This window comes from Antennarius striatus, chromosome 2 (assembly GCF_040054535.1).
Source record: "Antennarius striatus isolate MH-2024 chromosome 2, ASM4005453v1, whole genome shotgun sequence".
NCBI lineage: Eukaryota > Metazoa > Chordata > Actinopteri > Lophiiformes > Antennariidae > Antennarius > Antennarius striatus.
The window spans coordinates 4,987,251-5,003,097 of NC_090777.1; the positions used below are offsets into that span (position 1 = coordinate 4,987,251).

General features: G+C 47.1%; 1 protein-coding gene across 1 annotated transcript; it reads right to left on the bottom strand.

The window, feature by feature from the left end:
- Nucleotides 1–1,887: 1,887 nt before the first annotated feature.
- Nucleotides 1,888–2,258, bottom strand: LOC137588014 (histone H4). The gene has a single exon (XM_068304719.1). The coding sequence runs from the start codon at nt 2,248–2,250 to the stop codon at nt 1,939–1,941; it is 312 nt and encodes a 103-aa protein (XP_068160820.1). The 5' UTR covers nt 2,251–2,258; the 3' UTR covers nt 1,888–1,938.
- Between the last annotated feature and the right edge of the window lie 13,589 nt (nt 2,259–15,847).

A 15,847-nucleotide genomic window follows, 5' to 3' on the forward strand; every position in this document is an offset into this window, starting at 1 on the left:
TCTGGTTGAAACACAATGTTTTTCTTTTAATTAGATAAAGTTAAATTCAAGGGGACATCAGTAGAATTTTAAAGATTTACAAAGTCTCCCATGAGCTGTTTTTTTTTTTTAATCTTACATGCCTAGCATGTGTAGGCTTTTTTAAAACCAGCTGTCTGGCAAATACAACGTGAATGAATTCCAAAATTACCACTTGGTTTGTCCTGTTAAAGTAAAACTGTAATTTTCTTTTAAAATGTATGAACTAAGAGCAGTAATCCTATCAGATGTTGGTTTGGTTCAATCAATCCAACAACTTTTTATTTGCGAAGTGCTTAATCATGTCAACAGACATTTCAAAGCACTTTACGGGCAGAAAACCCCAACTGAACTTTCCAGTGCAGGCATAGCGACAACGGCGGGGAAAAACACTCTCACTGAGGAAGAAACTCTGGGTAGACCCAGACTCCGCCTTAACCGGATGAGCGGAAAATAAATACAATGAAGATAAGGACAGGGCATCAGAAAGACAGTGGCAGATAGGCCAGATTGAGTCAGTTGTCTGTCAGTGTCTATTACAGTTAGGAGATTTGATGCAGGCGCTGAATTAGAGACGGGAAAGTCAGGCTGCGGTCATCGGCTCCTGGGTTGTTGTCTGGTTTGTTGAAAAGCAGTGGTCAAACCGTGTTTACCATTCTGCTTCATAACGATCAGATTGGATTTCAGCATTTCAACCCTAAAGAACTGTTTGTTAAAAGATAAATTCTTGCTTATTTTAAACTTTATGCAACAACACTTCTGTTTCTGCTAAACCCAAAAAAACCATTCCCAGTTCTATACGGTTCTTTTTTTTTTTGTTCTTTAGTTATGAATGCAGTTTCATAATACTGGGCTTACACAGATATTTTAAAACTTGTAAACAAATACATCTTATTTTTTAGGAGAAAACAGCAAAGTCTCGTCTTCAACCGCTTCTTCTGCTTTGTGGGTCACAGAGGTTTTTTTAGTTTTTTGTATTCTGTGTATTTTTTTTTCTCAAAATCGGCGTAAGTTGAGGTCTGTATTTGTTTCCTTGGTGTATGTTAAATGTAAAGTGGTGCACTGATGTGTTTAGTTGTCAATTTTTTTCCTTGTTGTTGTGCTTATATGTATGGTTAGATGTTTACGTACATGTAGTGATGTTTCCTCTAACACCGAAGCTCCGACGCACGCTTCAAACTCGACAGGCCGGTTATAATGAAGCAGTGGGTCGGAGCTTGCTTCAGTTGACATCACTGATGACGTTCCAACTGCTTCACAGCTCTATTCAGACCGAGAAATATATTTTAGCTGAGCAAAAATGATCTTGAGACCCTGGCCTCTTCCTTTCCCTGTGAAAAGATGTTTCAAAGGATGGAGAAGTTGTTTCCAAAAAAATAAAAAATCGACTGAGTCCTTAAACTGTGGAAAAAAGTTGTTGTTCCTCAACAAAAACACCTCAGTTACACAATCATTCGGTACACTAAGCACAATCCCAAAATAAATATGAATGACAAACACCAATGGAACATCAGGTTTGCAAGGGTTCCTTTGGATGATGAATTTAGCTCATCTGATAATGAATCCAAGTGAACAAAGATCACAGAAGATGTGACCAAAGAGAACTGAATTAGGTAGCGAACCACTTCCACAGTAATTCGAAAAAAGGTTGAGCTTCACAAAGCCTCGTTTTGCCATCACTACACATATTTATGTCCATCTGTCATGTTTGTCGAGCTGTTTTTCTATGTACAGAGTTGAGAGTTTCTTTAGTCTCTAGTTTGTTGTTTTCTGTGTATTCATCGTTGTTTTTCCCCATCTGTTGTCTTGCAGAAGGTGTGAATGTCAATGTGGATCTTTTTCACGTCTGGCTAGAACTGGACTCTTTGAACACAGTGCTGGTCCTGAAAAGGACCTTTGGTTGATGACGTCACTAGTGGTCTAGCCCCCGAAGCCGTACAGGGTGCGTCCCTGCCTCTTCAGAGCATACACCACATCCATGGCGGTGACGGTCTTTCTCTTGGCGTGCTCGGTGTACGTGACGGCATCACGGATCACGTTCTCCAGGAACACCTTCAACACACCGCGGGTCTCCTCGTAGATCAGACCGGAGATCCGCTTCACTCCACCACGGCGAGCCAGGCGGCGGATAGCGGGCTTGGTGATTCCCTGGATGTTATCACGGAGAACTTTCCGGTGACGCTTGGCGCCTCCTTTCCCGAGTCCTTTTCCTCCCTTTCCTCTTCCACTCATCTTCAGATCACAAGTTCTGGACTGAATGAGATGTTGTTCGTTCTCACAGAGTAATATGTCTCCTCTGCGGACGTGACAGAGGACAGAGGCGGGGCTACTTCTCTCCTGACCGGAACCACAAGGTCGTCAATAGGGTGGAGAAATTAGAGCAGTGGTCTCTTTGGAGGGACAGAAAAATATGTCTTTGTAATGTCTTTTTTATTATAACATTTACTTTAATTATTTATTCTGTCCTATGTGGTGACTTTCTACAGTAAATGGAACTCTAGTGGATCAACTGCTCGCTGGAAGCTGTGTCACAACCTTTAACCCTTTCAATACACGTTAAAGAACTTCAACAGGAACCAAATCAAGTTCATCTGAATGCAGACAAGACAGAAGATAACCCAAGAATGTGATCAGATCCTTCATCACTCACTGCATGTGGACGGATTTGATCTTTAGGGGGAATTGTTGGCTCATTGTGAATATAATTCTGTAATTTCTTTATATTATTTTTTGTCCTTTCTTGTTACTTATTCTATTTTGGGGCCAGTTCTCCAGTCGCTGCTGTCCAGGGTCCTGAAATATCAACCGCTGCACAAACTGCTCTGCTCTGGATTGGTTGATTAAAACTCATTTATAATGTGTCAGAGTGTGGTGCTATGTTCTATAACCGCCAAAGGGGGGCAGCAGAGCTCCACAGGATGGAGTTAGGTTACGTTAGGTCACTATTGATGGAATAACTTTCTACAATCTGGAGGCAAGTGCTTTAGATATTATTTTAATGTCGGTGTTGATTATTGAAAGAGGTCAATAGCTAGAAGAGTGTGTGGGATCTTAATCTGGTTTTAATAACAACTTTGATTAATTTAATCCCGTACCTGAACTACACAGCGGGTCATTTCACTAACTCAGTTAAACTAGGAGAACACCACTCAGCGTGGCAAGATAGTTTACATAAATACAGGAAGGCTCTTTGTTCTGCCAGAGCAGCCTATTATTCATCATTTATAGAGGACAAGTAAAACAAACCCAGATGTTGTTCAGTACTGTATCCAGACTGACAAATAACCACAGTACCTATGAGCCTAGTATTCCATCGAGTCTCCACAACAATGATTTTATGAATTTCTTCAATAATAAGATCCTGCTCATCAGAGTCATAATCAATGGTGTCCTGTCCTCCACCGACTCTAGTCCTTCTTTAGATCCCTAAGATCTGGAAAACACACATTTGACTTTTGAACCCTTTGGTTCTATGGATCTTGTCTCAAATACAGATCAGTCAGTTGATTAAAATAGTCTCCTCAGCTAAACCATCCTCCTGTCTGTTAGATCCAGTTCCAGCAAAGCTCATCAAAGAAGCCTTACCTTTACTTAGCAGCCACTTCCTTATTATTATTATTATTATTAACCTGTCATTATCAACAGGATATGTCCCACTATCCTTTACAGTAGCTGTAACCAAGCCCCTTCTCCTAAAATCTAACCTTGACCCTGCTGTTCTAAGCAACTATCAGCCCATATCAAACCGCCCATACTCATCTAAAATCCTTGAGAAAATAGTCGCTAATCAGTTATGTGGTTTACTTAAATCCAACAGTTTATTTGAAAATTTCCAATCAGGTTTTAGGGAACATCAAGGTATAGAAACACACCCTTCAAGGTTAGCAACGACTTTCTAACTGCTTCAAATAGAGAACTTGTTTCTATGCTGGTTCTCTTGGACCTTAGCACAGCTTTTGACATGATTGGCCTCAATATTCTATTGAAATGACTGGACAAGACAATTTGTATTAAGGGATCAGCACTGGTGTCTGTCTTTCTAACTGACCGTTCCCAGTTGGGTAACATTAATAATAACTCCTCCCAGTCCACTACAGGTAGTTATGGAGTTCCTCAAGGCTTAGTTCTTGGTCTAATATTGTTTATCTTTACGTGCTTCCTCTAATTTGATAAGGAGACACTCCGTCAACTTCTATTGTTATCAAAGTCAGAGTCAGCTTTATTGTCAAGTGTACCATGTATGCACGACATACAGCACAGATGAAATTGCAGTCCTCTCACACCCACGGTAAACAGGCAGTACAAAAGGCAGTACAATACAGGCAGTGCACAGGCAGTATAACGAGTCGAGTCGATCCACTGGACGTTAAGATAAGTTTTTGAAGACGTTTCGTCTCTCAGACTTCTTCAGTTCAGAGAGTGACTGATAATGTCCCGGCTTATAAACCCTGTGGGGTGTGGTCAGTGCTTTTCACATTCCAGTGGGTGGTGAGAGTCAAAAAGCAGGTATTGGTCCGTGTGTGTTGGTTTCTTATATACCCCAACATACAGACTTCTGTCATCTTTTATGCCGACCTCGCAATCCAAGAAGGGCAAACTGATGTCCTTCACATCCTCTCTGGTGAACTTGATGCTGCTGTCCACCGAGTTGATGTGTTCGGTGAAAGGTTGCACCTCGTGAATTTTTATCTTAACCCATGTGTCGTCCACATACCGGAACCAGTGGCTTGGTGGTGTTCCGTTGAACGAGGTAAGGGCCTTGTGTTCCACCTCTTCCATGTACAAATTGGCCACAATAGGAGATACCGGCGAGCCAGCCCATGGCACATCCGTGTTTCTGCCTATAGAAGTTCCCTCTGTACTGGGAGTAGGTTGTGTTGAGGCAGAGGTCCAAAAGTTTGCAGATGTGGTCGGGGTTGAGGTTTGTCCTGTCGCTGAGGGCGGTGTCCTGTCAAAGCCGTTGTCGCACCACTTCCACAGCCTCCGTTGTGGGGACACATGTGAACAGGGAGGTGACGTCGTAGGATACCATGGTCTCATCTGTATCCAATCTCAGTCCTCTCACCTTTTCCACAAAGTCCATGGAATTTTCTATATGATAGTCTCAGTGGATTGACCCAGGTGATGGGTCTCATGCCAATGACCCTCATTAGCATACAAAGGTGTAATCACATCTCAACGACCCCCTTTGACACCCCCACCAACAATCGTTAAAGAGCCAGACGGGTGTAATGACGGTCGTTGGAATGTGAAAAGCACTGACCACACCCCACAGGGTTTATAAGCTGGGACATTATCAGCCACTCTCTGAACAGAAGAAGTCTCTTGGATGAGAGATGAAACGTCTTCAAGAACTTTCTTAACGTCCAGTGGATCGACTCAACAGCTTTTGGATAACACAGTCTGTTTTCAATGGAGTCTGAACTTATCAAGTCGCCGCTGGATATAAACAACAACAACAAGGTGTTTTTCTTCCTCATATTTGTATTAGAATTTATTCTGAGTATGAGAAGACATGTTTCTGTCTTACTTAAAGTTACATTATAGTTTACTATTATTATTATATAGGTTTTTCTCTATTAACAGTAACAGCTGGATGATGAGCTAGCTTCTACTCCAGAGAGAAAGCTAACTTTATTATGGACTCACATCCCTGTTGCTGTGATTTGAGTACCAGGTTTTAATTACATTAACAGGGTTGTGTCTCCTCCAGTTTACTCAGACTTTAGAAACTATTTAGAAACCTTGACCGGCTGACATGGAAAGGAAATACACTGGGGATAGAGACAGGGCAAGGAAAGGAGAGAGAGGCAGAGAGAGAGTATGGCAGAAGGGCCAGATCGAAATTGCAGTCATAATCGTGTAGTTGCTGAAGTGTGGACAGGATTTCCAGGTGTGGCAAGGCGAGCGGCGTGAAGCCGTTACCGACAACGCCACCTGGGGGCTTTCACCCCAGGATATGGACAAGACTTATGGATATGCAGGTTTTGAAATGATCCAAGGCACACGGTTCAAGAATATTCCACGGGACCAGAGTGTGATTTCCAATTATAAAAAAATGACTTTATTAAACAGTTATTTTAAAATGAGGACAGACGAAAAGAATACTACAAATATGATTATAAAAAGTATGAGGGATTACCAAAAACAGAGCTGGGGCTTACCACGACAGCGGTAACAAAAAGGGGAGAGATCCAAAAAAACTACACTGCACCCGTGACACAGCAAACCAAAAACGTGGATAAGGAACCACCACCAGGGGAACCGCTGCCGCTCTGGGCCCGCAGCACCTGTCAACGAAAAGAACACAATTAGAAACAAAAAAAGCAAGGCAACCCTCACACACGATAACCAAATAGCAATAAACCCAAAATAAACTGTTTAACACACAAATTATCCAAAAGAGGAAAAAAAGATTACTACACAATAAATCAAATATAACCCACCAAACTGATCAATAATAACTCAACGGAAGAAATAACAGATGAATAAACTAAAAAAAATGGGGAGAGTCTGCCCCTCCAATTAAAACCACCCTCCAGGGGTAGTGGCTCAGCGTCAATTAGAGGGTCGGGATGCCCTCTCTTGGCTCGCGTTGAGGACGCCGTATGATACGGCCTTGACCACCGGTAATGGTGTCTGGCCCGATATAGGCCGAATCAGCGCCGGATTGTGGTGGTGGAGGCCTCCAGATGAGCCAAACCCCGGAGCAGACACACAGATGCAGGGGGAAAAAAATACAACGAACAGAGAACGAGGAACCAAGAACCAAAACAGCAGTGAGCTCTCAGTGGCGATGACGGCCGCGCACGGAGAGCAGGATTGAGGTGTCACTCGCGGCAGGAGGAGGAAGCCCGCAGCCCAGACCAGGAGAGGTGGTTCCTCAGGATGCGCACCGCACGCGCACCGGCCCAAGGGAGACAGCCCAGGTCCCAGTAACACCACACCACATTTTCCAACTCAACTGCTCACCGCAAAACGCTGCCACGCCCAGCTGTCAGCTCTATAAAGGAGGAAGAGGAAGCGGAAAAAGGGTGGAGAAGGGTCCGACCAGGTCTATTTATGCGGCACTCGCTAATTGTCGGCTACACTACCCCCTCACGGTGGGGAGTGTAGCACTTTCCTGCCACATCTACCCCCAGATTTTGCATCGTCGGCCCGACGATGAAACAGAAACTCGCAGATGCTAACACCAGGGCCTAAAAATGGCGATTTGGGCATTAGACGCAAGCTGTGCGGGATTACCATGCTGGCCTGCAGGTAAGGGGAGATGGTAAAGATTGGGATGGTGGCCAGCTGTAGTGCGAGCAGTCCGACGCGGAACATGCTGACTGGTACTGGGTTGCTCTGAGGGGGACAAAGAATGAACAGATGGTAAAATGCCCCTCGATGTAGGTAACGCACTTGAGCTGGCCTGAATCTCTGGATGGATTTCAGCAGAGGAACTACTCGGGCCCGCAGGAGGCAAGGGTGTTTCGGGTACCAAGAGCCACAAGTCACCATCACTGAGGGAGTCAGCGTCCACCTGTTCTGATCTGCAAGGCGAGCGGGCCCTATGAGGGGCTACTTGAGCCTCGGGGCCAAGAACAGCTTTCAACATGTCTCGATGGACTGTTCGGGCCTGGTGCAAGTTATGTACTGGAGCAACAGTGCAGACTGCCCCTTGATTTTCTGGGGCTGTTAGTACCTGGTGAACAACAGGGCTCCAAACATCCTGGATTTTATGCCGACCCCTAGCACTGTGATCTTCTAGGTACACCAGCTGACCCACTGGTAATGGCGACTCACGAACTCGCTGATCGTGGCGCTCCTTTCGACGACCAGTGGCAGCCAGCAGTCGCTCCCGAGCACCCACAAAGGCCACATTAAGTCTGGCTTGATGCTCAACAACCCAATCCTGTACTTCCCCCCGCACAGGATCCTGAACTCGCCCTAAAAGGAAATCAATGGGGAGACGAGGTTCTCTACCAAACATCAAATAGAAAGGGGACTCTCCGATACCCTGATGAGGGGTGGTATTGTATGAAAACAACACTTGAGGTAGACAGGAGACCCAGTCCCGTTTCTTGGAAGCTGGAAGAATGCGCAAAAGGTTATGGAGGGTTCTGTTGAATCGCTCACACTGCCCATTGCCCGCCGGATGGTATGGAGTAGTGCGAGATTTAGCTACCTCATACAAACAGCAAAGATGGTGAATCAGGGCACTCTCAAAGCTCCTACCCTGGTCTGAGTGCAGACGGCTCCGAACACCAAATTTGTAAAACCACTCGGTAATGAGGACCTGGGCCACAGTGGAGGCCCGTTGGTCCCGTGTGGGGACAGCAACAGTGAACTTGCTAAAAACATCAGTCATAATCAAGACATTTTCCACACCGTTGCGGGAAGGCTCAAGCAGGGTAAAATCGACAGCCACAATTTCATTAGGTTCTGAGGCAAGCAAGTGACCCATGAAACTATGTGGAACTGAGCCAGAGTCTTTAGCAACCTGGCAACGCTCGCGCTCTTGGACCCACCGTTTAAGGTCTGTGGACATCCCCGGCCAGTAGCAGCGCTGCCTTACCAGGTCGGTGGTCCGGTCAATGCCCTGGTGGCCATGCTCCTGATGCAACCGGTTTAAGGTCTCGTGCTTCAGGACAGCCGGCAAAATCAGCTGGAAGGATTCACCCCCGCCATGAGGCGGAAAGACCTGTCGATGGAGTACACCCTCCCTTTCAACCAAACGGTCCCACTGACGCAACAGAGCCATCGCTGGCTTTGAAACCTGCGGTCTCTCGGGAGTTGGCCTAGCCTGTCTCCGCCAAAACACCAGAACTTCACTTACAAGGGGATCTGCCTCCTGCAAGGCACGGATATCAGCGGAGGAGTGAGAGGGAAAAGCAGAGACAATACCCTGGGTAGCGACAACCCTCGGGCCTGAACGCGCTGCAAGCTGAAGGGCATTGGGGATTGATGAGCCTGGCACAACACTCTCAGCCAAGCCAGAACCAGACAAATACTGCCGAGAAAGTGCGTCAGCATTGCGATTACTGCGACCTGACCGATACTTTATCTCAAAATCAAATGCAGCCAGTTGAGCAGCCTAGCGGTGCTCAGTGGCTCCAAGTTTGGCAGACTGCAGGTAGCTCAACGGGTTGTGATCAGTGAAAACCAGACACTTATGGCCCAGCAGGTATTCACGAAACTTTTCGGTCATGGCCCACTTCAACGCCAAAAATTCCAACTTCATGGAGCTGTAATTATCCATGTTGCGCTCAGTGGGCCTGAGGCCTCGGCTGGCATAAGCTACAGGCTGAACGCCTCGGTCGGTCTCTTGGGAAAGCACAGCCCCAAGGCCACTGTGACTAGCGTCAACTTCCAAAATGAAAGGACGAGAAAAGTCGGCATAAGTCAACACCGGGGCTGACACCAACTTTGACTTCAAGGCCTCAAAACTGGCCTCACACTGGGGCGTCCAGGAAGCACTAAGAGCATGCTCAGACCCTTTTCTGGACTTTTTGCTGGTGAGCTCAGCCACTAACTTATGCAAAGGACTGGCCAATTGGGCAAAGCCCTCCACAAAACGCCGGTAGTAGCTGGCGAAACCCAAAAAAGAGCGTAGCTCAGAAACATGACGGGTCCCGTTCCCATTTGGACACAGCCTCAATCTTTTCGGGGTCTGTGGAGACACCCTCACTGGAAACGACATGGCCCAAGTACTTAACTTCCGTCTGGAAGAAGGTGCACTTCTCAAGTTTGGCCTTCAAGCCTTCCTTTTGAAGGCGACCGAGCACAACTTTCAACCGCTGCAGATGTTGGGACACGGAGGAGGAGAAGATGACAATATCATCAAGGTACAGAAGGAGAGACTGACCTTGCTGATCTCCAAACATTCTCTGCATCAGCCGCTGAAAAGTACTTGGGGCGTTACACAGCCCAAAAGGCATCCGATTGAACTCGAAAAGTCCAAATGGGGTACAAAAAGCGGTCTTAGGCCGATCCGGCTCCGACACTGGTACCTGGTTGTACCCACTGGCAAGATCAATGGTTGAGAACCAGCGGGCACCACTGAGTGCATCTAGGCTTTCCTCAATGCGCGGCAAAGGGAAAGCATCTCTCCTAGTCTTACTGTTAAGAAGACGGTAATCTACGCACAAGCGCAAACTGCCGTCCTTCTTGCGGACCAAAACAATGGGCGAGGCATAAGGGCTACTACTCTCCTTAATGACCTGTGCCTCGAGCAGCTGGTTGATGTGAGCTTTTACAGCTTCGTACTCAGAGGGGGGGATACGGCGGTATCTCTGCCTCACAGGGATATCATCCAGGAGAGGAATGTCATGGGAGATGAGGTTGGTACAGCCCAAGTCGCCCTCATGGGCTGCAAAGACTGAGCTGTATTCCTGCAACAAGGACCTCACCTCCACCTGCTCCTCCTCTGTCAACATGGACAGGTCTACCTGTGGGGCAACCCCTGAGGTTGGGCCAGAAGCTACTTGGGAGGAGACGGTAGCTGTAGTCGGCCTCACCTCAGTTACCCCTGTGGGTAGACTGACAACTTGGGCGCTACTGAGAGCACCCAGAAAGGTCCGTGGGTGCAAGAGAATATCAGTTGTCCCCACGTTAACCACCGGAATATAAGCCATACCCCGGACAACAAGAACCAGACAGGGAGACACCAGCAATCCATGTGGCAGACCAGAATCAGGGGGCTCAAACAGCACCGCCTGATCAGAAAGATGTGATGAGCAAGTGCTGGCCACTATCTTCATTACCCCACCAGGGATACGAAGGGCCCGCTTACCTTGCACCCTTACTGGACCAGTAGGGTTTTTGGGAACCTGGGCTGCGGCCTGGTGACATTTCTGAAGGGCCTCAATGACTGGGCCAGGGGCTTGTAGCACCGAGGGTGCCTCGAACAGAGATCGGCCATAGGCCCCAAAAAGATCTTGATAGCAACGTCTGATAACGTTCATCCCCAAAACTCCAGGGACTGAGGTCACAGCTACAGGAGGGTTCTTCACAACCAAGATCCCACAATGGGACATTACCTTGTCACAAAGGGTCACATCAAGCTCTAAATAGCCAACATATGGAATGGCTAACCCATTAGCTGCCCGGAGCCGCAACCAATTGCAGGACTGCAGGCAATCATGGTCCCAAGGTGCGAAATGCTCCTGAAAAAAACGTTCAGTGATGGTGGACACCATGGACCCAGTATCCACCAAACACGACACCGAGACGTCACCCATCAACACATTTACATTTGGACAGGGGGACATTAAACCAGCCAGCTTACTTTCCACAGAGCCTGGAGGAGCCCCCACCGAGCCGTGGCTCAAAAGCTCAGCGGGCTTCAGTTTTCCGGCTGCTGAGTGGACAAAGCAGGCCTAGAAGGGTTAGAAGTTAGCCCAGTGACAGAGTGAGCACGAGCACGAGATGGAACTCGCTCCCCATCGCACTCACGGGCAAAGTGCCCAGGCTGTTGACACCTTCGGCATATGACAGAATTGTGTGCTGTCCGACTTTGGGTTCGGGGGGCCTGCAAGGAAGCTACGGTGCAGGTAAGCTGGTTAAGCTGCTCTTGTTGACTCTTTAAAAGGTCTATCAGTTCAGCTAAACCAGGCCCCTGGGGGACAACCGCCGGGGCCGGGACAGAACGACCCTGGACGCTAAACTGCAACCCATGAGCGGAGGGAAGAGAGCAACTGCGCCCACGAGAACCCCCCGGAAGACCCTCCCTCTCCCATCTAATGGCCTCCCCACGCACCTCTAGTAGTGAAGCAAAGGGCTGGCACCGAACCATTTGTTTTAGTTCCCGTCACAGAGAACTGTCAAGGACATGCTCTACGAACTGATCGCGCAGCAGAATTTCAGAGTTTGGCATCCCATTAGGAGCGCACTGCTTGACCCTCTGCATTAAAGCTAACAAGGCTAACGAAAACTCCTGTAGAGACTCACCTTCCTGTTGTTGCCTCGCAAAGAAAGCCTGCTGCAGAGTGACATAAGACAGGGAATGGCCGTACAGCTCTTGCAAGATGGAAAAAATGCGAGCTGGATCATCACGCTCTACACCTGGTCGAAACCTAATCTCCTCACGCGCTTCTCCCTCCAAATGGTCGATGATAAAGAGGGCCTGGTCAGCAACAGAGAGGTGGCGGGCTCGCATGCATGCCTGTATCTCCTCAATCCACTCAGCTACCCCGATACCTGACCTACCGTTAAACATGAGACATCTGCGGTCCCTGGGAATAACCACCAGCCGCTCCGTCACAACAAGAGGAGCGCCACCAGCTGCACTAGAGGACACTGACGCTGCCCCACCAAGGGCCGAACGAGACGCAGCACGCTCCCGGAGCAGCCGCTCATTGTCTGCCTTAAGCTGCAGCACAAGCTCCTTGAGCTGCTGCACTTTCTCCTCCATACCGACAACGAAACTACCACACCCAGACCTCCGATAGGAAGGGAAAAGATAATGATTTTGGGTATGAAAGATGACTGTTGCGTTACTGCTGTTTTGGTTCTATTTTAAAACCTGAATCAACTGTTCAGTACATACACTACAAACATTTTTTTTTCTTTTTAAAAATGGAAATCACATCTCCTTTTTAATTTGTGGATCCTGCCGACGACGCCAGATGTGGCAAGGCGAGCGGCGTGAAGCCGTTGCCGACAACGCCACCTGGGGGCTTTCACCCCAGGATATGGACAAGACTTAAGGACATTTTTTTTTTTTTTTTAATTTTATATACTGGTTTGATCCCCGAAGGGAAATTAAGAAAGCACACTCTAGCTACTGATTACAAACGCATGCATACATATTTGTGAGTACAGGCCCCTGTATCACACACACACACAAGGGGGCCTGTAGGCATGCAGGGGAGGTAGAGTGGCAGGCAGTTCCTTCTTGGTGCGCCTCAAATGAGCAATTTTGTAAAGGGGACGGCACCTTGTTCAAGGGTGCCTCGGCAGTGCTCCGGAGATGAGCTGACACCTCCCACTGTTAGCTCACCTCTGAGTATTTTTGGGGGGGCGGGAGCGGGAATCGAACCGCCGATCTTAAATCATAGGACGACCCGCTTTACCACTGAGCCACTGCCGCCACTGAAATGATGCAAGGCACACGGTTCAAGAATATTCCACGGGACCAGAGTTTGATTTCCAATTATAAAAAAATGACTTTATTAAACAGTTATTTTAAAATGAGGACAGACGAAAAGAATACTACAAATATGATTATAAAAAGTATGAGGGATTACCAAAAACAGAGCTGGGGCTTACTACGACAGCGGTAACAAAAAGGGGAGAGATCCAAAAAAACTACACTGCACCCGTGACACAGCAAACCAAAAACGTGGATAAGGAACCACCACCAGGGGAACCGCTGCCGCTCTGGGCCCGCAGCACCTGTCAACGAAAAGAACACAATTAGAAACAAAGAAAGCAAGGCAACCCTCACACACGATAACCAAATAGCAATAAACCCAAAATAAACTGTTTAACACACAAATTATCCAAAAGAGGAAAAAAAGATTACTACACAATAAATCAAATATAACCCACCAAACTGATCAATAATAACTCAACGGAAGAAATAACAGATGAATAAACTAAAAAAAATGGGGAGAGTCTGCCCCTCCAATTAAAACCACCCTCCAGGGGTAGTGGCTCAGCGTCAATTAGAGGGTCGGGATGCCCTCTCTTGGCTCGCGTTGAGGACGCCGTATGATACGGCCTTGACCACCGGTAATGGTGTCTGGCCCGATATAGGCCGAATCAGCGCCGGATTGTGGTGGTGGAGGCCTCCAGATGAGCCAAACCCCGGAGCAGACACACAGATGCAGGGGGAAAAAAATACAACGAACAGAGAACGAGGAACCAAGAACCAAAACAGCAGTGAGCTCTCAGTGGCGATGACGGCCGCGCACGGAGAGCAGGATTGAGGTGTCACTCGCGGCAGGAGGAGGAAGCCCGCAGCCCAGACCAGGAGAGGTGGTTCCTCAGGATGCGCACCGCACGCGCACCGGCCCAAGGGAGACAGCCCAGGTCCCAGTAACACCACACTTATTTTCCAACTCAACTGCTCACCGCAAAACGCTGCCACGCCCAGCTGTCAGCTCCATAAAGGAGGAAGAGGAAGCGGAAAAAGGGTGGAGAAGGGTCCGACCAGGTCTATTTATGCGGCACTCGCTATTTGTCGGCTACACTACCCCCTCACGGTGGGGAGTGTAGCACTATTCTGCCACACAGGCCTTTGGATTTATGAGACCTTATGAGAAATTAGGCATTATGATCCCTCATGAGACTTTATGAGATGTTACAAGAACTTATGAGACATCATAAGCCATTAATTTACCAGACATGAGATGTTATGTGACCTTATGAGACCTCATGAGAGGGCCTTACAATAACGACATTAGCCTCAATCTATGTCCTGTCTCTTCAGCTGGACATGACTTAGCTGCAGGTGTATCTGACATATAATTTAATTACTTTACATGTTGTTAACACATTTCTGAATTTCAAGTACTGAATTATTTTCTTTTATTTCCATTCAGCAATTCCTGTTTAGGGGCAGAATATCCAGAATCTATCTCCAGCTCTCCATCTGCAGGTGACAAAAAAAAAATCCAAAAAGAAGAGGAACTACGAGAAAAGTTGAGATGAACAAAACAGACAAGAAAAAAATCCAGGAAACGACTTCAATGTTTGTGCAATAATTAATACTGAAGTTGGTGAAAACATGCCATGATTGAAAAGGTGGGTGAGACAGATTTTAAAAACTTTTTAATTAATTTAAATTAAGTATTATGTGAAACCAAGTGGTTATTCAAAGAGAATGTTACCTTAGTTATTTCAATGGGAAAGAAATTATATTCAGAAATCAATGATGTATTTTTGTCACGTTGTTCAGTGTTGGTAGCAGGGTTTGCAACAAGTATTGTAAACACCAAATAAATCATGTCATAAAAATTGTTCCACTGATCTATAAACTGAGCTAATCAGGCCTTTGATAGTGTATTGATGAATGTGTAGCAGAAAATGCCTAACCATGCTGGGAATGTAAGTTTTAAAAAGATTAAATTATGGGAGTGTTTTTAAATCTTTAAAAATATACTTATATCCCATGAATTTAACTTTCTCTATTTAAAAAACCCCCAGATAAATAAACACATTAACCAAGAGATGAGCAGAGATGTAAACTCCACTTTGTCACATCAGTGTCACTATGAACAGCTGATTTGTGTCCAAACGAGCTGCCAGCAGCAGGAATGTCCACAGTCCACAGCTGTGACAGGAAGTCTGGCTCCACGGTCCCCGAGCCTCGGTCACCATCAGTGTGTTTGCTGCTCCACAACAACTTGACTGGAGTCCAAAGTGATCCTCAGCCGACAACTGCTGTCACTTTGATTCTCTGAGCAAAGATGTGGAGTCGCTGGAAAACGGAGTTTGATGGAGCTCCGATGCATCGGAAACATTTCATCACGTTAACGAGTGGGAAAAGTCACGGAGACTGGCGGGACACGGCGGTGGACTCGTGAGGTGTGGAGGCTCCCTGAACTCAAGCCAGAGAGTCTCAGAGTTCTCCACGAGTTCAGGATGAAGAGGTTCTAGTCCGCGGTCCTCTCCCTTCACGGCCAGCCTTCAGGACGCGTCCCACGGGGACTTTGGAGTGTTTTATCTGTGACAGAAAACACAAGTGAGCCCACGTTCACGCCGGACAGAGGAGCCGCTGAGCTGGGCTGAGTCTCCACGGTTCTCATGGTGCGTTTAAGGACCGCCTCCAGCTCCGGATTCGACAGCAGTCGTTTCAGCGACGAGAATCGGAGTCCGGAGGAACGAAACAGAGAAAACG